The following is a 26,237-nucleotide window of genomic DNA, read 5'->3' on the forward strand; positions in this document are numbered from 1 at the left end:
AAATTACAACACCACAAAGCAAGTTTTAAACACAAAGTTGCACTTTAATACAGATAGGAGCAACAATATGGACGTGGATATTTGAATTAGGGAGACTGGGGAGGATAAAAACATGGCGGTGCTGTTAGAAGGAGGCATTCGCGATCAGAAGAAGGGCAACGAAGAAGAAGAAGGGGCGGATGTGACGTCAGGGTCCGGCCTCCAAAACAACCGGGCGCAAATTTTCTTGTTACAAAACCGTGAAATGTTGGACAAGTGGCGCCTACATAACAACACACGTTGCGCCGAAGAGACTCCCGCCCGTATAGTTTCAGCGTGAGACGTCTGAAGAAGGAGCCGCTGGATGAGAAACGAGCCGCAGGCGGGATGGCGAAGCGGAGAGAAAGACGAAGCACCGAGTCCCGTACGAAGAAACCGGAGCCGGCGCTGAAGGCGAAGAGCAGCGCGACGACAGGGAGAGACAGGAGGAGAGATGTCGGTAAGGAACAGCTTCTTATTTACCCATCAGGACGGCCTGATAACCTTTATCATTCATTACGTGTTACTTTAGATTTATCTAATACTTTCATTGATTGCATCTGGTCTTTATCAAACCTTCTTCAAAAGTACACATGCCAGCCATAATAACATTATAAATGAATTCAGGCTGTTCGGAATAGGCTTCTGAGCAAATTAATTCAGGTGTTTAACACTATCACTTTTGACTCTGTAAATCATGACGTCAAATAAATGTCTGCATACATCCATAACTTAAGCTTACTTATTCAAAATTTTATTTCTACTGCTTTGGACAAGATTGAATAAATATTTCAGCGTGGTGTGATTTGACTAAAAGGGAGAAAGTGAAACACAGCCCAGGTCCTTTGGGAACTGATTTAGTTTATGTGTCACATTATTCATCTATATTTTATTGTTTACTCAATGTATGGTGTTGACATCTTGGTAGCTGCTTTAAGAATAACAGGCATCACTGGTTGAGAGGACACACATTTTCAAATGTGTTTCATGTGTGTTTATGCATCTGTTTTCTAATTATTGTTCGTCAAAATGACAGGATTTAAGCATTTTGTGGGCAGGTGCACGTCTTGGTTACTGAAGTGAATCTGCTGCCCCAGATGCACATCTGTGCTCCACTTCTTTGAAATATGCAATAAGCTTTTGTGAACAACAGATGTTTCTTAAAGTGTGGTTCTTGTTTTAACTTGTCCTGAACCAGTAATCATTTATGTCATATCTGCATATCTTTACTGCACTGTTGTTTTGCCTCACTTCAGACAGAAGCGTTACGAGGTTGCATTTTCAATAGATGAATGAAATCCTTGACGTGATTGGTTTTAGTGTTTTGCATTAATGCAGCAGAGAGTCATTGATGGGAAATTGCTGCAGCTCAAAATTAAAAAGGTGTGGTAGGTTTCATGGTGTGGCAGGCAAGAAAAATTGAGTACAAAAGTAGAAAACCTAAAATCAAAACTGTCAATGTGCTTAATTCCTCAGTCACACATTTTTTCCATCTGTCCATACAGGTAATAAAAGCAAAGGGGAAGCAGAGACAATACAGAAGAAAGTCAAGCCCAAGACACATGTATCCTCAAAGCCAGTATCAAGTCATCACTTGTCCTTCAAGTCCAGCACGACCACCACTTCTGTCAAAACCAGCAAATACTTCCAGTCACCAGTGAAGTTGCAAGAGAATGACAGTGAAGATGACTTTGACATGACGACTTCACCACCACCTATGGTTACAGTGAATGCCAAAAAAACAGAGAAAGAAGTAAAAGAGGAGGAAGAGGATGACAGTGAGGAAGACGAGGATGATTGGGAGGAAGTGGAAGGTAAAGATCAATCAAAAAAAATTCTGTAATTTGTTTTGTGTTATGTGACATTTCCACTGTAATTTTATTATCATCAGTGAGAAACAGGTTATTTCATAACGTCATGTTTGAATGTTATTGATCAGAGCTAGCTGAGCCATTGGGTCCAATTGAACCTCCAGAACCTGCCCTGCCCGCTCAGCCTGTAGAGATTGAGATTGAGACCCCAGAAGTCAGAAAAAAGTAAGAATATGTCAGAGTGTGTGTGCGCAGTAACTGGACACAGGTGGACGATTATTTTGCAACGGTTTTTATTTGTTTTTACAAAATTTACTGTGTGTATATGTGTACATGTTTTGCTTTAACCATTACTTCTGGTTGGCCAGGCAAAAGAGGCAGGCGGCGTTTGAGACGTATCTGAGGAGGATGATGAACAAATACAAGAAAGACCTGCTCATAGATACACACAAGGTGAAATTACACACCTGCACCTTACCGTCTCTTGTACCTGTTACTCTTTTCTTTGTGTTCCCTGTCATCAGATGTTGGCCATTACAAACCTCTGATTGTGTCTCTTAGGTTCACCTCATGTGCCTGATAGCCAGTGGTATGTTTCGCAACCGTCTGTGCAGTGAACCAGACCTGCTGGCCATTACCTTGTCCCTGCTGCCTGCCCACTTTGGCCTGGTTGCTAAAGAACGGAGAGACCAAAACTACCTCACTGGACTGCTCCGATGGTGTGTGCTCGTCAAACGTGAAGTGTGATATGTACACAAAACACTTTTTATGTCAGATTTTGTGGAATAACCTTATGACGAATACAAGTTGGAACATGACTGTATTTCAAAATTAAATCAATCAGTGGATCTCATCTTGCCAGTTTATAACTTGGTGCAATCACCACCTTCTTTGATCCAGGTTTAAAGATACATTCACCCTCAACCCCAGTCTTCCCTATGAAGAGCGTCCAGACTTTCAGGCTCTAATGGAGAGGCGACTGGCGAGCCTCTCAGCCAGGGACCACCAGGAGATGACTCATGTTAGTAGCTTAGCACAAGACTATTGCATTTAACAAGATGGATGACAGCCTGTTTGTAAACATATGAAGGTGGAAGAAATGATTAAAAAAATATTATTTTTTTGCAGCTGTTCCTGCTGGTATTGAGGTCTCTGCAGCTTTTCTGCCGATTGGTTCTTTCTCTACAGCCAGTTCCCTTCAAACCCACATCAGTCAAGGTACTGACAACTTACTGAGCCAATTAGAAGTCTCTTATGCTATTGTACTTATTATATTCAGTTAACTGCTGCTGTTGAAAGTACAGAGAAGGAAGCTGGTGAGCTGGCTGAGTCACATATTGAAGGTGTAGCATTAATACAACAGTAGAAATACACATCTGATTCACACAGCACTGTGATTTAATGCTGGAAAAACTAAAGCAAGTTGTGCTTATTTTCTGGCTGCAACTAACAATTTATTTCCATTCATCTTTAATCTGCTTTTTATTTTCTTAAATAATTGGTCAATTGTATGAGCAGAAGTATTGAAACATCACATTTTTTTTCTCTTGAAAAAAGACTGTGATGACTGATTGACTATCAGACCTATTAATAGCAGGTTAGTATTTTTCCCTTTGTAACAGGGATGTCATATTGCTTGTCACTCTTCTTTTGACCAGGTGATCTTTGTGAAGGTTAGGGTTAGCCACTGAATTTATGGCTCACAAGAGGCAGGAACATTAGGATCTCAAAAGCTCAACAGATTAGGAATGTAAATTGGAGTAAACACTTCTCACATTTTGACACACAAATGTATCAATTCTGATGAATTGTTGACATATTGTTTTTTTTTTTTGTTTGTTTGTTTGTTTTTTTATTTCTTCCACAATTTTTCCTTCTGGCAATTGCAGAAGTACCAATAAGGGTAACAGCAGTCCTGGTTGGGAATCACTGGTCTATATTATTAAATCAGTTTTTAGTCATCAATGTAGCAAAAGTTCTCAGTGCAAGAAACCATCTGTACTAAATGTACAGATGTGCTTTTCCATTTGTCTCCTACTGTTAGCTGGTGTCTGATATTGATATAAGAGGCTTCTCTTTTTACAAATACACTTGTGAATAACTTTTCCAGGGCAAAGGGGCTAAGACATCTACTGTAGCACCAGGAAAGAGTCATACAAACCAAGAGACTTCCAAGACGACCTCTCCTGAGCCCAGGGTTTCTCCTGGGACTAAGAGACCAGCTGGAGAGGGGAAAGCCAAGGGAGACGGGGGAGGAAAGAAAGCAAAGAGAAAAGAAATAAAGGAAGAGGAGGAGCAGGAGGAAGAGAAGGCTATAACATCAGGACAGAGACCAAAGAACTCAAAACGCCGCAGTGTTGCCTCAAAGGTCAGCTACAAGGAGGAGAGCAACAGTGAGCAGGAAATGATGCTCAGCGATGAGGAAGATTTTCTGGTGTCCAGTGAGGATGAAGCTGAAGATTCAGATAGTGAGGTTAAATCCTCAAAGACAAAGAGGGGGAAAGGGAAGAGCACAGCGAAAGTATTGGACAAGAACACTTCACCGCCAAAGAGAAGGAGAGGTGGAGGGAAAAACCAGGTTAAAGATGAGGAGGGGAAAGATGATGATAATGAAGAAGGAGAAGGAACAGTGAATAACATAACAAAGCAAAAGCGTTTGAAGAAGAAACAGGGGCCTGGAGCAGACGAGTGGTTGGAGGTGTATCTGGATAAAACATCTTCCTGGGTATGTGTGGATGTTGAGCATGGTGTTGGGATGCCTCACCTCTGCTCCCTGAACGCAACAGCACCAGTGACGTATGTGGTGTCACTTGACGGGGACGGGTTTGTTAAAGACATGGGAAGGAAGTATGATCCAACTTGGATGACATCATCCAGGAAGAGAAGAGTGGACGATGACTGGTGGGAAGAAACACTCGAGCCATTCCTGGGACCGGAGGATGAGAGGGACATAAAGGAGGACAAGGAGGTGAGATCAGAGCTATTTTATGGACAAAGACACACAAACACTGACTCACTGAACCACTTGTTAAACATGCATATATCTTTCAGTAGCCAACATGGACAACAATTGTTAGATCATTTATTTGAATATGGACACTTGATAGACTCCAAACATGCATACACACTGGCAAACATAAGTTATCACAGATGAATAATTTGATCTCATAAGCAATAGTGAGGACTTGGGGTGTAAAGCTCAACAGTGAAATTCCATGTTCATACATATTATATGAAACTACATTTGCATTTACAGTTTGTTTTCTTAGCTATATAATGAAAGAGTTAATAAATGAACAGAGATGACCTTCCAGGGACTCACAGGTGGCTGTGAGTCAGGTGCTACGCTGAGCCAACTGAGTGCCTTCTAACAGTGATGTAAGAGGAGTAAAAAACAATCAAAAATGGATCTTTTTAAGTTTTATTCTCTCAGGTTTTTATTAATTTCCACACTAAATTATCCTGATATACATAAACTGATACCACCTCCTTGTTTTCTCACCCAGCTCCAGAACAGGCTTCTGAACAAACCCCTGCCCATTTCCATAGCAGAGTACAAGAACCACCCTCTGTATGCCTTAAACAGACATCTGCTGAAATATGAAGCCATCTACCCGCCAACTTCCACTGTGTTGGGATACTGCAGGGGAGAGCCAGTTTACTCCAGGTACTACAGAGAAAAAGTCAGCCAATCAAATCAAGCCAAGATGAAATGGTTTTATATGCCACAGCCTGTGAATCAAGACTTGACTGAAATGCAGTCTTTGGTTTAGAGGACACCAACAGTCCATCCTCTGTAGATCTCTGTTTAGAGATCCCCATAGTCCAAATTGCATGTGTTGTTGTTTTTAATAGTTGTTAAAGATTGCTCTGTGGTATGTGGACATTATTATCAATCTGGAAAATTTAGCTGGTTGTCTGTTGTGTACTGAACTGAAACATTATTATTTGTGTAACCAAAGAAATTGTGGAAGTTGTGTGCATTTTGCACTGATATTTGCACTTTTTTACTGATTTCAAGTCAGATCAGCTAATATTGACCTTTCTGAATTAAATTTCATTGTTGCTGTGAGGATCAGTGTCCACTTGGTGGCACTGTATGTTTATTTAAATGTAATGTTCATGCAGCTGCAGTTGTCATCTGCAAATGTTAAGCTGCTAGTTGTGAAATACATCTACCCTTTGCTGTGTGTTAGGCTCTGTTCATACTCACTAAGGAGACATTGGCTCTGCATGTGCTACTGCTAAATAATTCAGCTCTTGATTCAACTGAGAATGTCAGTATGATTGAATTTATGGATTGTAATTATTATCTTTCTTACCTCTTACTCTCTAGGGATTGTGTGCACACCCTCCACTCCAGAGACACATGGCTGAAAGAGGCACGGACTGTCAGACTTGGAGAAGAGCCATACAAAGTAAAAAGAAAAAAAAAAAAAAAAAAAAAAAAATATATATATATATATATATATATATAGAAGACAGGTTTTCTCAAAGTAGTTGTTCTTGTTTTTCCCTGTTTCATCATCAATTCTCCTTTCTCGGTTTCTCTCAGTATTATTTCAGTTCCTCTTTAACACTTAATTTTTCAGTTGCCAGTTTTTGACTCAAGACTGTTGTTTCAACAAAATAAAGGAACAGTTTAAGCAACCGTTAACCTCATAATAAAAACACAGTCAAAATTGTATTGTTAATGAATTGCTAATTCACACTCTCTAACTCTCATTCTCTCTAACCACCAAGCAAATAAGTTTCTCCAAAGTCAACCAACACTCATCCATCCTCTTTAAAATCAAAATGGACTAGGTCTACTTTAATAAAGCTTATCCATCTGATATTATTTATTTATTTTGGGGGGGGCAAATGGTTGCACTGAGAGTTGACAAGCACAGGTTTTATTGCACTGTGTCACAATTAAATTCAATTTAAGAGAAAATGTATGTCTTTTTGTGCAGAGTACATTCAGACATACAGACTGTACTGTGAGGGAACCCATATTGGCACAGAGAAAATGCAAACAGAGCCCAGAACCTTCTTGCTGTGAGGCAATGGTGCTAACAACCATTCACTGTGCAGCCCAGCATTCAGACTTTTCACAGGTTATTTGGAAAAGCAATTCATAATATGCAGCTTTGCCTACTGACTTCTATATGGTCTCCCATGCAGGGACTGGATTCAGTGGCTACTCAGTAGATTTTCCAACGGTCCCTAGTTTTCGACTGAAGTCGCATACTTAAGAAAGTACTGTGTGCTGTTCCAAACCTAAGTTCTTGTCAGTGCCCTGAAGAGAGATTAATGTGATGGTGTGTTAATGTCAGTTTTTTTTTTTGTCTGACAGACAATCAGTTTTTATCAAGTGGTGATGTTTTGCTGAGTACAGATGAATCAGTCGGGGAGGAAATATGCTATAAAATCTCAAGTTGTCCTAATTGGATCAATGAGCTGATGGTAGGCATTTGGAACTTTAACTGGGTGAGCTGACATCACAGTGTTTCAGTATGTGAGCACTATGCCATCACAGTGCTAATCCCAGAGAAAGAAAACAGAGCGTCATCACGCTGTTTCCTTGTACTTTTAATTGCTATCCTGCCTGACTCAGCCCAGATTCTTCACTGTTCTGCAGTCATATGAACTCAGTTGAAGAGATAATGGTAAAAGACGATTAATCACACTCTTGTGTCCCCCTCTGTCAGATGGTGAAGGGCTTCTCTAATCGTTCTCGTAAGGCCAGGATGATGTCTGAGCAGAAGGATGAAAAGGACCTGCCCCTGTTTGGGGAATGGCAGACTGAGGAGTACCAACCGCCTATAGCTGTGGATGGAAAGGCAAGTGTCTCTAAAGACTGGAATTAAAAATATGAGAAATAAGAATCACAGTCACTGCAGCAGCAAATATTATCAAGAGATTTGATATTTCTTAAGAAACACAAAAAATAGATTCCTGATAAATAAAAATCAGCACAACAATTTACCAAGGTACTCAGTCTTATCTTGGCTTCAGAGTTCAAGCGAAACTTGGTTGTCTGTCAGTTCATTCGTTGGCTCATTCATTTCTCAGGATTATCTGGTATTGTTGACCTCTCATCTTTTTCATCCTTCCTCTCAGGTCCCCCGGAACGACTATGGTAACGTGTACCTGTTTAAACCATGCATGTTACCGATTGGCTGTGTCCACCTCAGACTATCTAACCTGCACCGTGTGGCGAGGAAGCTGGACATCGATGCTGCCCCTGCGGTCACAGGCTTTGACTTCCATGGAGGATACTCACACGCTGTGTAAGGCCATGCTGAGATCGGTACAACGCATTAAGGTTGGGAGATGTGATCAGCACAGGGGTGTGTCCCAGTCACAGTTAAGACTTTGAATATTTTTGCACTTTGAAAGTAGATATATCAGGTCCTACAGACATACTGACAAAGGCATCAGTTGCATCTAATCTCTTGCATCTTTTATTGCCTGTATTGTTAAGCGTTTCTTTCATCTGCACTTTTTAACCCCTATGAAGACCCAAATCCCTAATGTACATTATTATGTCTTGGTTCAAGTTTGTGTTCATGTGAAAGGAATGATCTTACCCTGTTTTTTTTTTTTTTTTTTTTTTTTGTTTTTTATCTGTTGGGGTGTTTTCTCTGTGTGTGTGTGTTTCTTTCTTTCTTTTTTTTTTCTATCTTCTGAAAAAATGTTTCTCTCAAAGATTGATCAATTGCATTTCAAGTTTGGTTTTGTTCTCTTGACTCTGGAAGTCTGTTCAAAGGACACTATTGATTAATAATTACTCAACTACATTTTTATTCCTTTCATTCTTCAGTAGTAATGGAAACACAATCCTTTTGTTTCAGGACTGATGGTTACATTGTCTGTGAGGAACATGAGGAGGTTCTCAGAGCTGCCTGGGTGGAGGAACAAGAGCTTCAGAAACAGAAGGAGAAAGAGGTGTGTGTTTTGTTTTTTTTTTGTTGTTGTTGTTTTTTTTTTTTGTGGGATTTACTTTGAGGTAATTTGAGAATTATAGATCAGAAGCTAAGCCCTTCTGTCTAGAATGTCCAGAAATCCTTCACGTTTATTCCATTCACAAACATAAAAAAAGTGTCTGTTTTTGTACGTTTGATTTTAAAATATTTATTTATATGTTTTAACAATTTTTTTTTTCTTTGTTTATTGTTGGTTTTTTTTGTGTGGCACCAAATTCTCATTTTTTATGATTTCTGTGATAAACCTTGTCAACCAAGAGCAGAATACCTCGCAATAGAATTTTGTTTCCAGTTTTTTTTTAATGAAATGCGATACATTATATTTTATGACTGTAATACATTAATTTTTACAGGAAATGGATGAATGCATAACAGAATATATAAAAATATGCTCTCTAAAAATAACCTACCAGAGCCATTTGGTGTCAATCTATATGTCTCGTTGTATTTTCATGTGTATATCTGAGCAATAATCTCACTGACTGTGAGTAAGAGAATCCCTAAACAAATGTGTCTTACTGCTCTCGCTCAACCTAAAATGAGAAAATTGTTATTCTTAAGTTTACATTCTAGTTAAAGTGACACCAGTGATTTGAATTTTTTAAATATCAAAACACAGCATAATCTTTTCTTTTTCCCACTTTTCAGAAAAGAGAAAAGAGGGCAATTGCTAACTGGACTCTGCTGGTAAAAGGACTCCTCATCAGAGAAAGGCTTAAACAACGCTACAGCAGGAAGAGCCAGGGATTGGGGAGCCTTGCCCACGGAGATGATATTGGTGGGCTTTCATCTGATGAGGAAGCGGGTGAGTGTGGAAGCCCTGGAGTGAAGACTGCATCTGAAACTCTGGCCATGTCCTGGCCACAAAATAAGCAAGTGGAGGAGGACAGCGGGAACACCAGCGGACTGAGGAGATCAACCACAAAACGAGAGAAGAGAGGACAAGAGAAACATTTGTTTCCTTTTGAAAAGGTTTAAAAAGGTTGACACTCTTCTGTCAAAACACACTTGATTTACCACTCCTAAAATTCACTTGTCACATTCCTGCAAAGCAGGTAAAATGTGCAACAGATTTTAAATGATAAGAACTTTGGTCAACTGGAACTTGCCTGTGACTCTACGAAGAGGGGGAAATGGGACAGGGGATGGCGGAGGACAGCTGATAGATTGTTAGATTCTTGTATGAGAGCATAATGGAGAGAAACAGTATAGTCCAATATGCCGGTATTGGAAATATGGCTTGTCAATGCCAAATCCACCAGTTTGACACGTGCTCTTGTGCAGTTCAGCTTGGTGAAGAGCAGACTCAGCATCAATGTGAGTACATGGAAGTATCCTTGCCTTCTTCCTCTGTCTAATATTACAGAAAGAATGGCTAGACAGTTCACCCTGAATGCTGTCATTCACTCAGCTCTCCTGGAAATATTAGCTATGCTTGTTTGAGACAGGCAGATGTAGTTTCCATTTCAATTTATTTGACAAAACAGCATTAATCTTAAATTGCTGTGAAATGATAGCTTATGGGGAAAGTACACTAAATATGTGTAGGAACAGCACTGCCAATATTACAGGCTACTTCCCACGCACTGTACTAGCTTCATCAAAATGACACCAACATATCAAATCTGTCATCTCTACAGCGTAACAGTATTTTAAGACACGGTGCAAAAAGGTTTCCCCTCCAGCAAAACCCAGACTAACTGTTCACCATGTTTCAGACTCAACTGCTTCACAGCTCTGAGGTGATGCGCAGACTTTGTGAAATGTGTTATCTGTCAAGTGCAAGTAGTACAAGTGCATGTGGACCATTCAGTCGTTTTTATGAGTGTAAACAAAAGTCAACGAATTTGTTTCACTTCTTCTTAGCTCACACATCTATCCCAATTTTTCATTTATGTTGTACTTCCCATTTCTTTTGCTGTTGTCATGTTTCACACTTAAAATCACCCTTTCACACCATATGTTAACTCATGTTTGTAAGCAGCGGCTGTATTTAAAGCTGTAAAGTATTTTTGTAAGAAATGTTTAAATGCAAGTAAAAAGCAAAATACACTAAAAGAATGAATGATTTTTTTTCATGAAAAATATAGTCTTTGTTTTTTGTCCGATATGTTTCTCTGAGGCCTTTAAAAAATTTTGGTTTTCAGATCACCAGCCACTTCAGCAGTTGGAAATGGAAAAAAAAAAAACCTTCACCAGAACTTTTTGTTCCACAGTTGACCACAAGGACACTTGATGTACTTGTCTGAGGACAGAGGAGTTCACTGCTCTTTCCAGGATTCAGGGACAAACAAGACTCATGTCCAAGATGAGAGGCTTGTTAAAGAATTTCTTTGAGTCTGTAAGCATGTACTTTTTCATCTCCAACTGCTGACAAGGCCCTTTGAATTATATTTTGTGTGCATTAACAACAGCATCAGCTACATTAGACGATGCATCTTCCTCCTCATTAATTAGAAACCTCTTACCAACCCATCAACCACAGGGGCCCTGCCCGTTCCTTTTTCAGGGTTGCGAAAGCGAAGCAGAGGGTCATGCATTGTTTATAAAGTCATCAATCCTATACCTTCAGACGTAAAGCATTGTCAGAGAAATGCAGTCTGCAAGCAAAGACTCTGCGTGTGTGCTTGTACATAGTACTTAATATATTTAAAAATAAAACATAGCAAATTCAGGAATTTCATCTGATTCTGGATGAAAAATTGTGGATCAAGATGGACATGTTTCCTTTTATCAAAGGTCGTGCCACTGTGCCAGTGTGTTAGTGATTTCTGATAGTGAGCCATAACATAACCTGGATGAAGAGTGACATGAATTACTATTGTGAACTCAAATGAAATAAATAAATAAAATGAACTCAAAAATGTTGCATATCCCAGAAAACTGGGAAAGCAGTAAATAGGCACGTTTGAGAAGCAAATTTTAAATTCTATATATATTTCTGAAATCTGATTTCTTGGTTACTTGGTACCTGCAAGGACATAACTATTGTCATTAGGGGTCGATCCTGGGGAAACCATTTGCAAACACTTTGCCTGTGACCTTTGGCATCACTCTGGGATGCAGGGATGTCAGCACAGGCTGTTGAGCAATGGGATGTAAATCCCTGCTACACTGCAGATGTCGCTCCATCAAACAATATTGTTGAAGTATTGATGCACAGTACTAATGCATGAGGTGTAGCAGCTGCATCTCTCCGAGCAGGGGGGGGGTGAGGAGGGGGGAGGAAGGGGGAGAAACTGTGAGCAGAGGAGGGGGGAGGAAGGGGGAGAAACTGTGAGCAGAGGAGGGGGGAGGAAGGGGGAGAAAGGGTGAGCAGGGGGAGGAGGAGGGAGGAAGAAGGGTGGAGAGGAGGGGGGGGGGACACGCGGATGTGGCGTCACTCATAAGTACCTCAGTAACGGTCTGTCTTCCGCCTCCCATCCAGCCGAGCACAGGGCTAATCACCTCTTGGATTTCCTCGCACAAAAACCTCCAGTGGCCGTCACGGCGGGCCGAGCCGACGCTGCCCGGACAGGTAAACCCCTCCGAGCCGAGCCGAGCAGGTGTGAATGAAGCCGGCGGCCGTTTCGGTGCGCCCGTTGGCCCCCCGGCTCCAAAGGGCCTTGTTTACATCTCAAACCCCGGACTAGAGTGGGTGAGAGGCGGAGGCTCACCGGGAAGGGACGGTTGTTGCAGTCAGCTAATGTGGTTGTAAATTCACGGCGGAGGACAAAATGGACTTTTGCTTGAAAACTTTCTGCGGGTGTGAAGTGTGATCCGGGCGGACTGCTCTGGTCTGACATGCCGTTACTTCGCTGCTGGATCTCAGTGCCAGCGCGCTCGCCCGGAAGCTAACGCGGCTAACGGGGAGTTAGCCCGTCGGTCCGCGGGGTTGATCCTCTCTGCCGTTCTCAGCCTGGACCACCGAGTCGGTCAACACCGGTTACGTGCCTCGATCTCTTCCCGGACACGTCCAGATATTAAACCCGAGCTGAGTCGCTCTGATATATTAGCTTAGCTAGATGTGTGTCACCCAGTTTTCTGCCTATTTTTAGCCGGGCCAGGCGGAATGTGAGCATTCGCCTGTCGCCGGGCTGGCTCCGGGATGGCTCCGGGCTCAGGGGTCGGCTGACGGCCTTTCCTCTCATAACCTTGTTTTTATTTTAATCCACCAGGTTATTCTCAAAGTGGCATATGAAGCCCGGTTGCAGGACAACGACTGTGACTCAGTTTGGTGAAAAGAGCGTTGAGCAATGATGTGTCGCAATAAGTCCACTGTGGCCATTTGTGTCATCCAGAGAGGATACACGTTTTTAAAAGTTTGGAGATTTAAGTCAGGAGAAAAGTACTCCTCACTCAAACACCACAACGAGAGAAAGCAAGGGGCAGCCCTCTTTGGCAGGATACCGGTGCTGCACAGTAATGTAAGAAAATCAGTTTCCACAGTGGCTTGTTACGTGGAAAGGGAAATAATTGCTCTGCCAGATGATATCAGGGAGGAAAATGAACATCACATGTTCGAGGTGTGAGTCTGTCTGTTTCTCCATTTGTGGGGTTGAAGATCAGGACCGACGTCATTCTAAACTGGCGGCCTCAAGTATATTTGGAAATCTTCCTAAGACTTGACTTACCAGGTATTTTAGACACAATGAGGTTGCACCACGCTTGGCAGTATAGTTTAGACTTCCCCTAATGATTGCCCTTGTCAACAAAAAACAAACAAAACATAAAAGATGAACTGGCCACTTGCTCTGCTGTTTATATCCACATCCAGTCATTGTGTGTTTACATTTTTGCGTTTATCCATAACTGAGAGCGGTCGTTCTGTCCAATGTTTGTATCCACTGCCACATCCCTGTTTTCCGCCATGTTAACTACAGTTATGGTTTGTCTCTCCCTCGTCTTCAAAGCTAAAGTATCTTCAGCTAATCCTGTGACTTTAAGCCGTAACCCTTGTCCTGAGACCTGCACGTGTTTCGCAGATCAACAAAACTGTAAGACAGAAAGGTGCATGTGAGCAAGTGCTGATTTGAAATCCTTTTGCGTTTTTTTTTTTTTTTTTTTTTCCAAAGCTAGATGCAAATATACAGATGTAGTACATAAGGAGGAGATGCAACCTAAGTGAGATTTTTTGTCCTTAGTAAGGAAATACTGCAACAAAGAGGATTGTTGTTCATATCATAGAAGTAGCATGTCATGTGTTGAGAAGGGTTGCTAATTTATTTAAAGTTGATCACCAAGTCACAGAATTCAAATAAACCAAATTCAGAATTACATTCCAGCTATTTTTATTCACTTGGTGCAGATGCAGCCAACACAATCAAAATATTTTTAGCAAACGTCTGGCAGCTTGTGCATTATTTCTACAGCGTTAGGCCCTTTTAATATGCAAAGTTTATTTTTATAAAGGAGGGTCAGAGGAGGATCATTTAGAAAATGTGGTACTGCATGTGTCATGTATTAGACTTTAGTCAGCAAGCAAACATTTTATCCACATTTTACAGTGACACACAAATACTAAAATTCTGTACCACCTGCTCTCAAATGTGGAGTGAGGTGTGTCCTATAGTATAATCCAGCTAAAATTATTAATTCCAATTAAATGGTCTTATAAAACACTAATAGTATAAGTAAATTAGAAGCAAAACACAGTTATGCTGGACTGTGGTTATGAAGAAGAAATGGTCTCCCCTCAGATCTTTGTATAGATTGTGTGTATTTCCACATGCATTTTATGCAGTTTGTCATAAAGAGTTTACAGTTGCAAAGTTTTGTATCTCTTTAGAATCTACTGTTAAAAATTTAAGAAATGAATGTTATCTCTTTAGGGTGGAAGGGGAAAGACAAGAAATATTTACTTAGTTGGATATTCAGGGGAAAGTAGTTTTGTACTGTAAGAAATACCACACCAAGATCTTTAAATATTTTGAATCCAGATCTTTCTAGATACAGTGTGAGCCCCTCTGTAGTGATAATGCACATGTTTGGGGTTCCTGTCAGTGACTGACATTGTTCAGTGTGTTTCCTCTTCAGAACATCTTTAGCTTTTGCTCATTTGGAGAAATGGAAGAGGATTAGCTGAAGACATCGGAGGATGAACTGAGTTGTCAGTGTCACTGAAATATTGCAGCCCATTTCTGTAAATATATTTTCAACTCGTTGGCTGAAGTTTCTCAGACAAAATACCATAATAGTGAATACAATCTGAAAAGCATAGATGTGTAGCAGCTAAACTTCAGAGTTGTATTTCAACTAATCTCTCACTTGATACTTTCTATCTTTTTATACTTTCTGATAAGGTTTGTATTGGATTATTGTGTATGTCACCACATGTGGTCAAATACTACTTGTGAATCAAAGTCACCTTTATTGAGGGAGTATGTTTGCATATTCAAGGAATTTGACTCCAGCTCTCAATTTATGCAGCTCAAAGATCAATATTCACAAAGAGCCAACATAAAGATAACACTTACTGTTATATAAGCATTGAGCTTATGTGAATCATTGCTCTACTTCAACAGAACTCTGAAATTCAGATTAAGTCCAATATTGAACATCCATAGACTAGTTATCTTAACATTTATGTGAGGGATGTGCAATTAATCAAAATATAATCAATATCACAATATGCCCAAAATACAGGAGGTGTCTAAAGGAATTGCAGGAAATGTCTACAAATCATATGATTGTTTTTGCTACAAGACACCTTCATAATTGGGGGGGGGGGGGCTCTAGATAATGTAGCTGAAGCATTTAGAGAAAATGTTGGCAAAAATCGTGCTGTGTTTTTTGGGAAGCAACTGGACTTCCAATCCAATCTTGTTTGAAGATGTTTTGCCTCTCATCCAAAAGGCTTCTTCAGAACTGAACAAGATTAGAAGTCCAGTTGCTCCCCAATAAACACACTAAGATGACCTGGATTACTGAGAACCTTCACGAACATGTGGCCAAAAATATTTTTACTTACAAAGACAGACATGCTTTCTATCTTTCGAGTGAATACTGTCTTTATCCTTGTATTAAGATTAAAAGAGCACCATATGAAACAGGAATGCTGGCACTGTTTTCACTTTGAGTTTGTGTGTGTCCTGGAGACACCTTCTGTAAAGGGAACCAATTTTCACTAGAATTCTCATCAGTAGCAAAAATGCTTTACAACTTCATGATGCATTTTTTTCCCCCTTTCTTATCCTCTTCTTACTTCTTTACCTCCTCTCCTTCTTTCTCTCTGTCTCTTTAGTCTTTTTTCTCTCTCTCAGATCACCCTGTGACCAGCTTTCCAAATGACTGACGGGGAGTGCGACTTTTTCTGCTTCTTCCGTTGCTGCTGAGCGTGCTCCTGACGTGCCTCAGACAGACAAAAAGGCAGGGTGTGTCATCTCTGAGGAGTGACCCCAGCAGGTGGAAAGGGCGGCGGTCGAAGCGGTGAGGTGTGGCCTGAAAAGAGCCATTTCAGCCAATCGGACCACTAGGATCCGACAGGTAGGCACACTCGTCTACCTGTCCGGGTGGTTGATTAAGTCGACTGGATGTCTGTGGACATGAACAGCCAGGCGTCGGACAGCAATGAGGAAGACTTTGGAGTGAACTCTGAAGAAGAGGATGATGATGGTGGAGAGGAGGAGGACCAGGGTGACATAGCAGCCTACTATGAGGGTGTGGCCAGCGACGTGGAGCAACAGGGTGCTGACTCCTTTGACCCAGAGGAGTACCAGTTCACCTGTCTGACCTATAAAGAGAGCCAAAGGGTGCTAACAGAGGAAGTTAACACTGTTGCTGCTGCACTAAAGGTGAGTGCAAAAAAATAATTACAGACAGGCTTATGATTATGTAAGAATGGTTATACTTAAGAAAACGGAGCAAATAGTAGAACAACAGGAGTCTGGTGACTGCTCTGTCAAAATGCCTTCCCATCAACAATCAGATTGACATGGCAATGTCAGTGTTGTTCAACTGTGTGTGTGTGTGTGTGTGTATTTATTATATAAAGTGAAATAATTCATGCATTTTTCTGTTCTATTGACTTGTTCCACTTTTGTTTTCTTTAACTGGAGTGTTATTTGTTCAGCAGCCAAAACATATTACTGAGAAAATATTGTATTATTTGTGTGTCCAGTTGCTTTGGGGTCTTGATGTATTTCCTGCTCAGCAGAAGTGTTGTCAGCTTTTTATCCATTACAGTAAGAGGGGGCAGATTGAGGGCAAAAGTGGAGATTAGGCGATTTACATTAGAGCCAACAAAGCTGTTACTGAAACAACCTCTCTGTGTCTCTCTCCCTTTGTCCTGCATCTTCCTTTCTCAGGTTCTACCAGCAGTAGCAAAACTGATTTTGGTGCATTTTCACTGGCAGGTTTCACAAATACTGGACAGGTATGAAATTCCTGCTCCTCCTCTATTCATTCTTCTTTTTTTGTTAAATTTTTGCCATCATTTTCATCACCGCTTTTCTCATATCTGAATTGCCTCTGCAACTGTTCTCTCACTCTTATATTCTCAAGGTTTCATGGTTTTATCTTCTATGTTTCTTTCTTTTACTCCCCAACTTGTGCTTCTTCTGTGTCATCCTTATATGACCCCCCGGTTCTGTCCACAGATATAAGTCTAACTCGTCTCTGCTGTTGTCAGACGCCCTCGTCCAGCCCAGCAGCACCTGCAGATCAGTCACTGTGAGTAACACACCACATGCTCTAAAGTAGGGACTACTTGTGGACAAAATTATTCTATAATTCATATATCTAACCTAGTTTTTGTGACATTTCTGTGACCTTCCTATGTTGACACACAGCTTTAAATGCAAATAGTTATGTTGTTGTTGTTGTTATTAGTTGGGAAAGATTTGCTCCAATATCTGAATTCGGTGCCGATACTGATGTAATTTAGTCATCAGAAATTGGAATGAAGTTACCTATCCAGATTCAATCCAATTCCATGCCATTATTATTATTATTATTATTATTATTATTATTATTATTATTATTATTGTTGTTGTCTTATTTATTTATTTTTTTTTACAAATTGTAATAATGCAATTGGTCCATAGCAAAGTTGCTGTAGCAGTTAATTAACTGATTAATTAGTTAGTAATTACTGGGACTCTTGATAGCTGGTGAGTCAAATAATCTGTTGTAGACTGTTGTAGACAGACATTCATTTCTTTTATTTTTGTATGTTTCAGGCCCCTCAGTCCCTCCAGTGTGGTGTGTGTCTACAGGCCGTACGGAGAGACTCCCTGTTGGCACTGCCTTGTCAGCACTCCTTCTGCAAAGCATGCTGGGAGCAACACTGCACCGTACTGGTCAAAGATGGGATGGGAGTGGGTGAGTAGAGTGTTTATGTGCACCTGTGTAGTCATCAAAGCTGGTATTAGAGTGGGTGAGTCACACTTTGAACTGAGCTCTCAAGTGTCCGTGTATCTCTGTCTCTCTTGTTTTGTATGTGTATTTCTCCACTCTGGGTTTCATCGCAGTTTCAGCCTTGATCCTTTCAAACATCTATTTTAGCCTCTGCTTTCCTGCCAGACCAACAGAGTTTGCAGACTGCTGTTTGATTTTACAAGCCAAGATACGTCACTTAATGAGATTGTGTTTAGTAAGAGAAAACACTGCAGATCCTGGCTGGATGTTTGTGCACGTGTCTACGGTTGTTTGTGTCTTCTGGTGTAAAATCCAAGAGTAGCTTGTGACTTTTAAGATAAGTGAGGTGTAATATGAGGTTTTGATGGCTCCCATCTGGTGTAAAATGTTTGCAGCCAGACCTGCTCCTGAGGCAACCTTATGATTATTTGGTTGTGTGTTTGTAAGAGTGTGCTTGTGTCAGCAGGAGAGCAGATGGGTGTGTGGGTGTGCACACGGATCACAAGTTTTTTTTTTTTTTGTACAGTACGTGTGTGGTACAGTGCATACAATTTACTGCACTCCCTGTCCTATAGTTGTGGGTGTTTGGGAGAATAAGTGCTTATGAGTTTGTGTTTGTCTGCAGTAACTCATTGCACAGCCCTGTAAAGTCTCTCTGATAAAGTCTGCCCATGAAACCAAGTTCTTCTTAGTCTGACAAGTATTTCATTATCAGTTTGTTGAAGGACTTGTTTATGATGGCAGATGACCCAATCCACTTTCTGGGTCACTGTACCAACAAAGCAACACCACAACTGCAGAGGGACTCAGTCACAAATGAAGTTTAAGTGGCGCATGAAGTTAATTTGTAGCAGCTGCTGTAGAGTATTTCATGTACATGCTACTTCTGTCTATGTTTCAGGACACCTCATAATAAATTTGTGTGTACACTCAGGTATCTCGTGTATGGCTCAGGACTGCTCCCTGCAGATGCCTGAAGACTTTGTTTTGCCGCTGCTACCGGGAGAGGAGCTGAAGGATAAATACAGACGCTACCTCTTCAGAGACTATGTCGAGGTTTGTGCGTGTGCTGAACCTGTTTGCTCTGATTCTGTGTCAAGGTTTGCCTGTATAGAAAATGAGATAGCAGAGGCATGTGGAGAGTGAGTGAGAGCTTCACTTGTTTCTGCAGATGAATCTTTGAATCTCCTCTATGCAGCGTTAATTGTGAATCATCTCTTCCCCTCTACGCACCATCTGTTTGTGTCGATTGAGTTGCCATCTAAATATGTATATGCAACATATGCTTTCTTCAAGAATCCAAATCACACAATATACTTTCCATTCTATTTACTGGGATTCTATTAAACAATTCAGTATGGTATAACAGATTCATTACAAATTCCATATTCTGTCTTTTATTTGGATTAAATTTTCATTCAGAAAAGGTAAATCTGCCAACTATACATTCTTGATGTGTTGGATAACTGATGTCTCTCTATTTGACCTGCAGAGTCATTTCCAGTTGCAGTTGTGTCCAGGTGCAGACTGTCCCATTGTCATCAAGGTACAGGAGCCTCGAGCACGCAGGGTACAGTGTAGCCGCTGCAGTGAAGTCTTCTGGTAGGGTCTATATATATATATATATACACACACACACACACACAAACCATGCGGTGCACTATGTACAAAATTTATACGGTTGCTCAAACTACTGTATTACTACATTTTAAAACTGGTTGACCACACTTAGTTAAGCCTGTGCTTTTAGTTTTTAACCTTTTCAGCCATTGCTGAAAATGTCCACAAATTGTGCTCTTGGGATGCTTGCTGTTTTTAAATGTCTTATCTGCACAGGCATTATTCTGTTGCGTGCCTTTAATATAGTTGAACATTTTTGGAGCTTTTGTGTGGACAGTAAAATTGTAAATTGATGTGTATTGTGACGCTTTTTTTCTCTCTCAGTTTTAAATGCCGTCAGATGTACCATGCACCCACAGACTGTGCAACAATCCGAAAATGGCTGACCAAATGTGCCGACGACTCAGAGACGGCCAACTACATCAGCGCACACACTAAAGATGTATGATGGATTGGATTAGAAACAAACACAATCACATACGCACTGTAACCACTCTTCCTAATCTTGCATGCAAACATATTTGAAGTTTGAGTTTGGGTTGAAGCACGCTCACATTGCCACACAAAAATGAGAAAAAGACTCACATTTGAGCAATACAGATTTTAATGATGCGTGTTTCTTCCCTAGTGTCCTAAGTGCAATATCTGCATTGAGAAGAATGGCGGGTGCAATCACATGGTGAGTCAGAGCTGAAAATCACACTTTCCAAGAACATAGGAAATCCTAAAAATATGTATTAATTTCTGCGAGCTCAAGTGCTCTGCTTGGTGAAATCAGTCCCAGACAGATATGTTACTTGTTTACATCTTTGTATATTTTTTAGTATAAAGCAAGCTTCTTATGTGAAATTACATGTCTGTTAAATCAGGCTGTGAATAGATTTGTATAGATACATTCAGCATACATATAGTTGCTGATTTTCACACAATCATTCACAGTGTTGTGTAAATTGTTTCATTAACTTACTTCTTCATATGTTTTTGTTTGTTCCAGCAATGCTCCAAGTGTAAACATGGTAAGTAGCAAGATTAAACATTTCACATGCCCGCTATGAGCCAGTTTATCATGAAGCTGCTGCTCTCAGAGGCACTCAGCATCTACCTAGTAATGATACAACACACAAAAACAGCCATACGTCATAATTAGAAGACAATTAAAGACTGCACAAGTTAAATGCCATCAGTACAATCACCTGGAGAAATGGAAAATGACATTAATCAACCATAACCAAAATCTATTGGTTTATGTGTAGCCTGGAGAGTTCAGCTGAACCTTTTATGTAAACAGTGGTTTGTAAACCAGTGTGTCATGAGTTCTGATTCTCCAGTCATTACACCCATTTGCCTCTCAGTCAGTTTTTAAAGAACACTTCTCCCAAATTAAAAAAAATTGCAATTGTGTGTTCACTGGAAAAGGCGGTTGTATCATGCAACTCTATTCCTCACAGTTTTTTTGGGTTTCCCCCCCTACTTCAATTAAATGTTACACTTATCTGTGTATGAATTCTGAGTACAGCATCCAGGCTAGTATAGTGTACTACATGTTGCTGCAGGAGTATAGACGTATGAAACTTACAAACTTACTTACTTAGAAGTGTGTTATGTGTCTCCTAACAGACTTCTGCTGGATGTGTCTTGGTGACTGGAAGACTCATGGCAGCGAATACTATGAGTGCAGCCGCTACAAAGAAAACCCCGACATAGTCAACCAGAGCCAGCAGGCTCAGGCCAGAGAGGCCCTCAAGAAATACCTCTTCTACTTTGAGAGGGTGAGTTTGTTTGTTTGGCCCACATTTAGTTTTGAGGTGTTTTTTTTTTTTTTTTTTTTTTTAAGTCCATGTCTATATTAATCACATTAAAATGTGGTTCTAGTTCTTGTTCAAATGTATTTTTGTGTCAGGAAAGTTGCTGTCAGGACACATTTCTTAATACAGACTCATTTCAATCAACCACTTGAGAAATATTCTCTTTATTCTATCATTTGTCCTCCCCCCATCCTTTATTCTCACCAGTGGGAGAATCATAACAAGTCTCTGCAATTGGAGGCTCAGACTTACCAGAGGATCCAGGAGAAGATCCAGGAAAGAGTGATGAACAACCTGGGAACTTGGATTGACTGGCAGTACCTGCACAATGCTGCAAAGCTGCTGGCTAAGGTACAGGAACATTAAACAGGGTAGAAAATAAGTATTTGACAGATTTGTTTCAACTAAATTTCTAAACGTGTTTGTCTACTAATAGATTGTGTTGTCATTTGCTGAGTGTTGCAAAAATGTCTAGTTTGTGAGTACTCATTCACATGAATATCATCCATCTCTTTTCAATTTTTCTTCCCTGCGAATGAGATGAAGCTCTGCATTGTAACTTACCTGTGGTGTGTCTTATGGCATTTAAGGTTTAAATATTAATCATCTAGTTTATAGATGTACACCAGTGAAGAATGATTCGGAATAAAAAGCATGTTGACATTTTGCTTTTCTTGATTTTTCTTTTAATAAGCATTTTCTGTACTTCCTTCTGAGGGTAAATATGAGTGTGTCTTTGTTTATAGTGTCGCTATACACTGCAGTATACATACCCCTACGCCTATTACATGGAGTCTGGCCCACGCAAGAAACTGGTAAGGGACTCACTTTTCTATCTGTAGCAACTATAACCAGGCTGATGCTCTTATTGCCTGTTGCCTGGGTTTTTGACCCTGAAAGGTTCATTGTGTCTTTTTTTTTTTTTCATCCACAGTTTGAGTACCAGCAGGCCCAGCTGGAAGCAGAAATTGAAAACCTGTCGTGGAAGGTGGAACGAGCTGACAGCTATGAGAGAGGAGTGGTGGGAGGCGAGGGGGAGCTCAGTGCCAGTGACAGAGGGGTAAGGAAGGATCAGTTATGATGGATGGAGTTGTAAATGTTACAGGAGGGCTAGTGAAACTGACTCATTAGGGAGGACACAATAACAGGATGATGAGCACAGCAGTCCATGTTGTTTTGGGGAATTCATTATTGCTGTAATCAAGTTAATGTGTAAAAGTTAATCATTTCAGAGTGGGGAAAAAAAAAGTTGTTGACCTACAATATCATAACTCATAGCTACAATAGCTATTTGTTTTGGGGTGGGGTTATGCAACGATGTGAGCTAACATGTTACACCTGTGCAGTCGGCAGATCTTTTTTAGTTTTCCTTTTTCACCTTTGATTGTTAGGATTAACCAACAGGCCAGTATTTGGAAAAGTAATCACATTTCGCTACTTATTTTTTAACAGAAAAAGAAACTACAAATGGCTCATAGCTGAATCTACAAATCTATTTCAGTTGACTTCAATTTTCATTTTATCTGAAGTCTTTCAAACTTAAGTGTGGTTGTTTTTCCATAAACAGACTTAGGAAGGCTGTGCTACTCACTGTCAAGCTAGTTGGTTGTGGCCGAGGATGGGAATCTTTAAAACTAGGTCACAAACATTTTCAGTTAGGGTTATTATTCAGTGTTAGATTGAAAGGAATTTTTGTGTTTTCCTCAGGCAAGTAGTTGCTCTATTTTTTTTTTTTTTTTTTTTTTTCAGTTTTGTTAGGCATTTCACTGCAGCACTAGATTTGTATTTGTTGGAGTATTATCTGCATTTTAAAAGTAGTTTTTTTTGTTTGTTTGTTTTTTTCGCCCCCCCCACTATCATAAATATTATACGGCGCACTAATGAATATTACCGGCAGCAGGAAAGCCTGTGTTTTAAAGTGTCTATGGTAATTAAGTAATGTGTACAGAGCAGTCGTGTGGCGAATTAAATGCAGTACTTGAATGTGTCATGAAAATATAATTGCTTTTTATTAAACTGTAATGACTGATAATTTGTATCTTGCATTGGTCTCTCTTTTAGGATCTGGAAAATCAGATGCACATTGCTGAGCAGAGGCGACGCACACTGCTGAAGGATTTCCATGACACCTGAAGCTCCATCACGACTGCAAAGCACCAGCATCTCCCTCCTTACTTCCTTCTTCTCTTCCTTGCCTCTTTCCATGACCATCCCTCAATACAGTCATGCTGAGCCCTCTTTTTGCATCTCGACATGTGCTCATTTGCTACTTTCTTTTGGTCTTTCCCTCCCCTCATTCCCATAATGCTGCAGGGTCAGAGAATGGCACGATTGTATCCCCCCTTCCTCTTCTCATCCTTACCTCATTTACATGTTTTTGCTTCAGAACATTGAAATCACTGTGTCTACACTTGTTGCAGGTTTTCAGATCTGATCACAAGATTCAAATTTTGAGGTTCTGTCAAGTTGGTATAAACAGTGGGTATTGTTATTTCACAGAGCATTTGGAAAAAATGAAATTAAAGCATCAGGTTGTCTGTTGAAAAGCATTTTAAGTGAGAGCGTTTGTTCTCTGGCATTATTCCTATATATGGTTCAAATGAGTGACTCCTGATCAGACTTCAGCAGAGCTTGATGACGAGCTGATCATTTGAATCTGGTGTGTTGGAGCAGGAAACATCTTAAACATGCAGGACAGTGTCCCTCCAGGAATGGAGCTGGACACCTCTAATATATATTCTGGAATATTCAAGAGGTAGAAGTGCTATAGATGGGACTTGTTTTATTAAGGACATGACGAGGATGTTGGGGAGAAACGTTTTTTCCTTTGAAAACATGGTGCTGATGGTGGATCTGCATTTGGTGGCTTAAAATAGAATATAATGACTGAGTTAAACCTGTAGCTCTTCTGCATAAACACACAAAGCTGAAATTCAGATCTTTCCCCAGATGTAATGTCAGAGTCAGCGCCTGCTGGGAAAAATTCACTCTTAGCCATTTCAGATCAAGCAAACTTAGATATAAGTTTATAAGATAACTCAAGTCAACACAAAATGCAGTTTCAAGTGCCGAATTTATTAAAGGGTGGGGTATCTGAACCTACATGGCCATATGAAAGAGTAATTGCTCCTAAACCTAATTACTGGTTGAACCACCCTTGCAGCAGCAACCACTGCATTCAAGTGTTTGTGATAATTGGCAATGAGTCTTTCCCGTCGCTGTGGAGGAATTTTGGCCCACTCTTTGCAGAATTAAAAAATAAATAAATAAATCAGCTACATTGGGGGGGTTTCCAAGCACGAACCGCCTTTTTAAGGTCATGCCACAGCATCTCAATTGGGTTCAGGTCTGGACTTTGACTAAGCCATTCCAAAACCCTCTTTTTTTTCTTTTTTTAAGCCATTCAGAAGTGGACTTGCTAGTGTACTTTGGATCTTTGGCCTGCTGCAGAACCCAAGTGCGCTTCAGCTTGAGTTCAGGAACTGATGGCCGGACATTCTCCTTCAGGATTTGTTGGTAGAGAGCAGAGTTCATGGTTCCTTCAATCACAGCAAGTCGTCCAGGTCCCAAAGCAGCACCAAACCATCACACTACCACCACCATGTTTCACTGTTGGCATGATGTTCTTTTTAGATCAAATGCTGTGTTCATTTTACACCAGATGTCACAGGATGCACGCCTTCCAAAAAGTTAAACTTTTGCTTCATCAGTCCACAGAACACTTTCCCAAACATTTTGGGGCTCATCAAAGATGTTTTTTGGCAAAAGTGAGCTGAGCCTTTGTTCTTTTGTCAGCAGCGGCTTTTGCCTCGGACCTCTGCCGTGCATGCCATTTTCGTCTTTCTTATGGTTGAGTCAGGAACACTGACTTTTACTGAGGCAAGTGAGGCCTGCTGTTGTTCTGGGTTCCTTTGTGACCTCTTGGATCAGTCATCGCTGTGCTCTTGGGGTAATTTTTGTAGGCCGGCCACGCCTGGGAAGGTTCACCACTGTACAATGCTTTCTCCATTTGTGGATAACGGCCCTCACCGTGGTTCGCTGGACTCCCAAACATTTAGAAATGGCTTTGTAACCGTTTCCAGACTGAGACATGCCAGTTACTTTTCTTATATGCTCCTGAATGTCTATGGATCGCAGCATGATGTCTTGGGTTCAATATGGCCTACTTCACCTTTTCAGACAGGTTCTATTTAAGTGATTTCGTGATTTGAAAGGTCTGGCAGCAATCAGGCCTGGGTGTGGCTATGAAAGTGGACTCAGCTTTCCACAATAATATGATTAATCACAGTTACCTCATCATATAACAAGGGGCGCAATTACTTTTTCACACAGGATCATGTAGGTTTGGATAGTATTTTTCTCTTAACAAATAAAATCATCACAGAAAAACTACATTTTATGTTTACTTGGGTTATCTTTTTGTTTTATATTTAAATTAGTTTGATCTGAAACAGTTGAGTGTGACACATGCAAAAAAAGTAAGAAATCAGGATGGGGGCAAATGCGTTTTCACAACACTGTAGATATGAATATGGTGTGTTTGCTATAAAAAAGATGGTGACTTCATGGTCCCACATACTCCTCAAACAAAAAAAAAAAAAAAACTATATATACAGTATTTTCATACATATGATGCATGTTCATATACGCAAGATAATATAGAATAAGATGACTGT

At 40.4% G+C, this 26,237-nt stretch overlaps 2 protein-coding genes across 3 annotated transcripts; both read left to right on the plus strand.

Annotated features, from left to right (window-relative positions):
• The first annotated feature begins 209 nt into the window (after positions 1-209).
• Positions 210-10,841, plus strand: xpc (xeroderma pigmentosum, complementation group C). 2 transcript variants are annotated; one of them, XR_003840918.1, is made up of 14 exons: positions 210-478; positions 1,524-1,832; positions 1,958-2,054; positions 2,198-2,282; positions 2,391-2,548; positions 2,730-2,850; positions 2,958-3,047; positions 3,940-4,797; positions 5,336-5,496; positions 6,166-6,247; positions 7,523-7,654; positions 7,935-8,164; positions 8,669-8,762; positions 9,449-9,494. XR_003840918.1 is itself a non-coding variant. In XM_029506355.1 (14 exons), exons 1-14 carry the CDS (start codon positions 367-369, stop codon positions 9,776-9,778), a joined length of 2,799 nt encoding a protein of 932 aa, XP_029362215.1. In that variant the 5' UTR covers positions 210-366; the 3' UTR covers positions 9,779-10,841. The 2 variants fall into 2 exon arrangements, 1 of the variants encoding a protein (XP_029362215.1); XM_029506355.1 differs by having other exon boundaries at positions 7,935-8,104; positions 9,449-10,841.
• A 1,356-nt stretch (positions 10,842-12,197) lies between these two features.
• arih2 (ariadne homolog 2 (Drosophila)) lies at positions 12,198-25,854 on the plus strand. Its single transcript, XM_029506169.1, has 15 exons — positions 12,198-12,317; positions 16,023-16,572; positions 17,086-17,153; positions 17,377-17,449; positions 17,959-18,100; positions 19,071-19,192; positions 19,629-19,738; positions 20,081-20,198; positions 20,385-20,435; positions 20,751-20,772; positions 21,374-21,525; positions 21,769-21,912; positions 22,308-22,376; positions 22,496-22,621; positions 23,623-25,854. The coding sequence occupies exons 2-15, from the start codon at positions 16,312-16,314 to the stop codon at positions 23,692-23,694; spliced, it is 1,530 nt and encodes a 509-aa protein (XP_029362029.1). The 5' UTR covers positions 12,198-12,317; positions 16,023-16,311; the 3' UTR covers positions 23,695-25,854.
• Positions 25,855-26,237: the final 383 nt, after the last annotated feature.

The sequence above is a fragment of the Echeneis naucrates genome, chromosome 7, assembly GCF_900963305.1.
Source record: "Echeneis naucrates chromosome 7, fEcheNa1.1, whole genome shotgun sequence".
Lineage (NCBI taxonomy): Eukaryota > Metazoa > Chordata > Actinopteri > Carangiformes > Echeneidae > Echeneis > Echeneis naucrates.

Bases quoted from the DNA above. Each gene is read 5' to 3' on its own strand.
- xpc (XM_029506355.1), top strand. From the start codon at position 367: ATGGCGAAGCGGAGAGAAAGACGAAGCACCGAGTCCCGTACGAAGAAA. The intron at 479-1,523 runs GTAAGGAACAGC...CTGTCCATACAG, and splicing joins AGACAGGAGGAGAGATGTCG to GTAATAAAAGCAAAGGGGAA. The intron at 7,655-7,934 runs GCAAGTGTCTCT...CCTTCCTCTCAG, and splicing joins CTATAGCTGTGGATGGAAAG to GTCCCCCGGAACGACTATGG.
- arih2 (XM_029506169.1), top strand. From the start codon at position 16,312: ATGTCTGTGGACATGAACAGCCAGGCGTCGGACAGCAATGAGGAAGAC. The intron at 20,773-21,373 runs GTAAGTAGCAAG...GTCTCCTAACAG, and splicing joins ATGCTCCAAGTGTAAACATG to ACTTCTGCTGGATGTGTCTT. The intron at 22,377-22,495 runs GTAAGGGACTCA...TTTCATCCACAG, and splicing joins CTGGCCCACGCAAGAAACTG to TTTGAGTACCAGCAGGCCCA.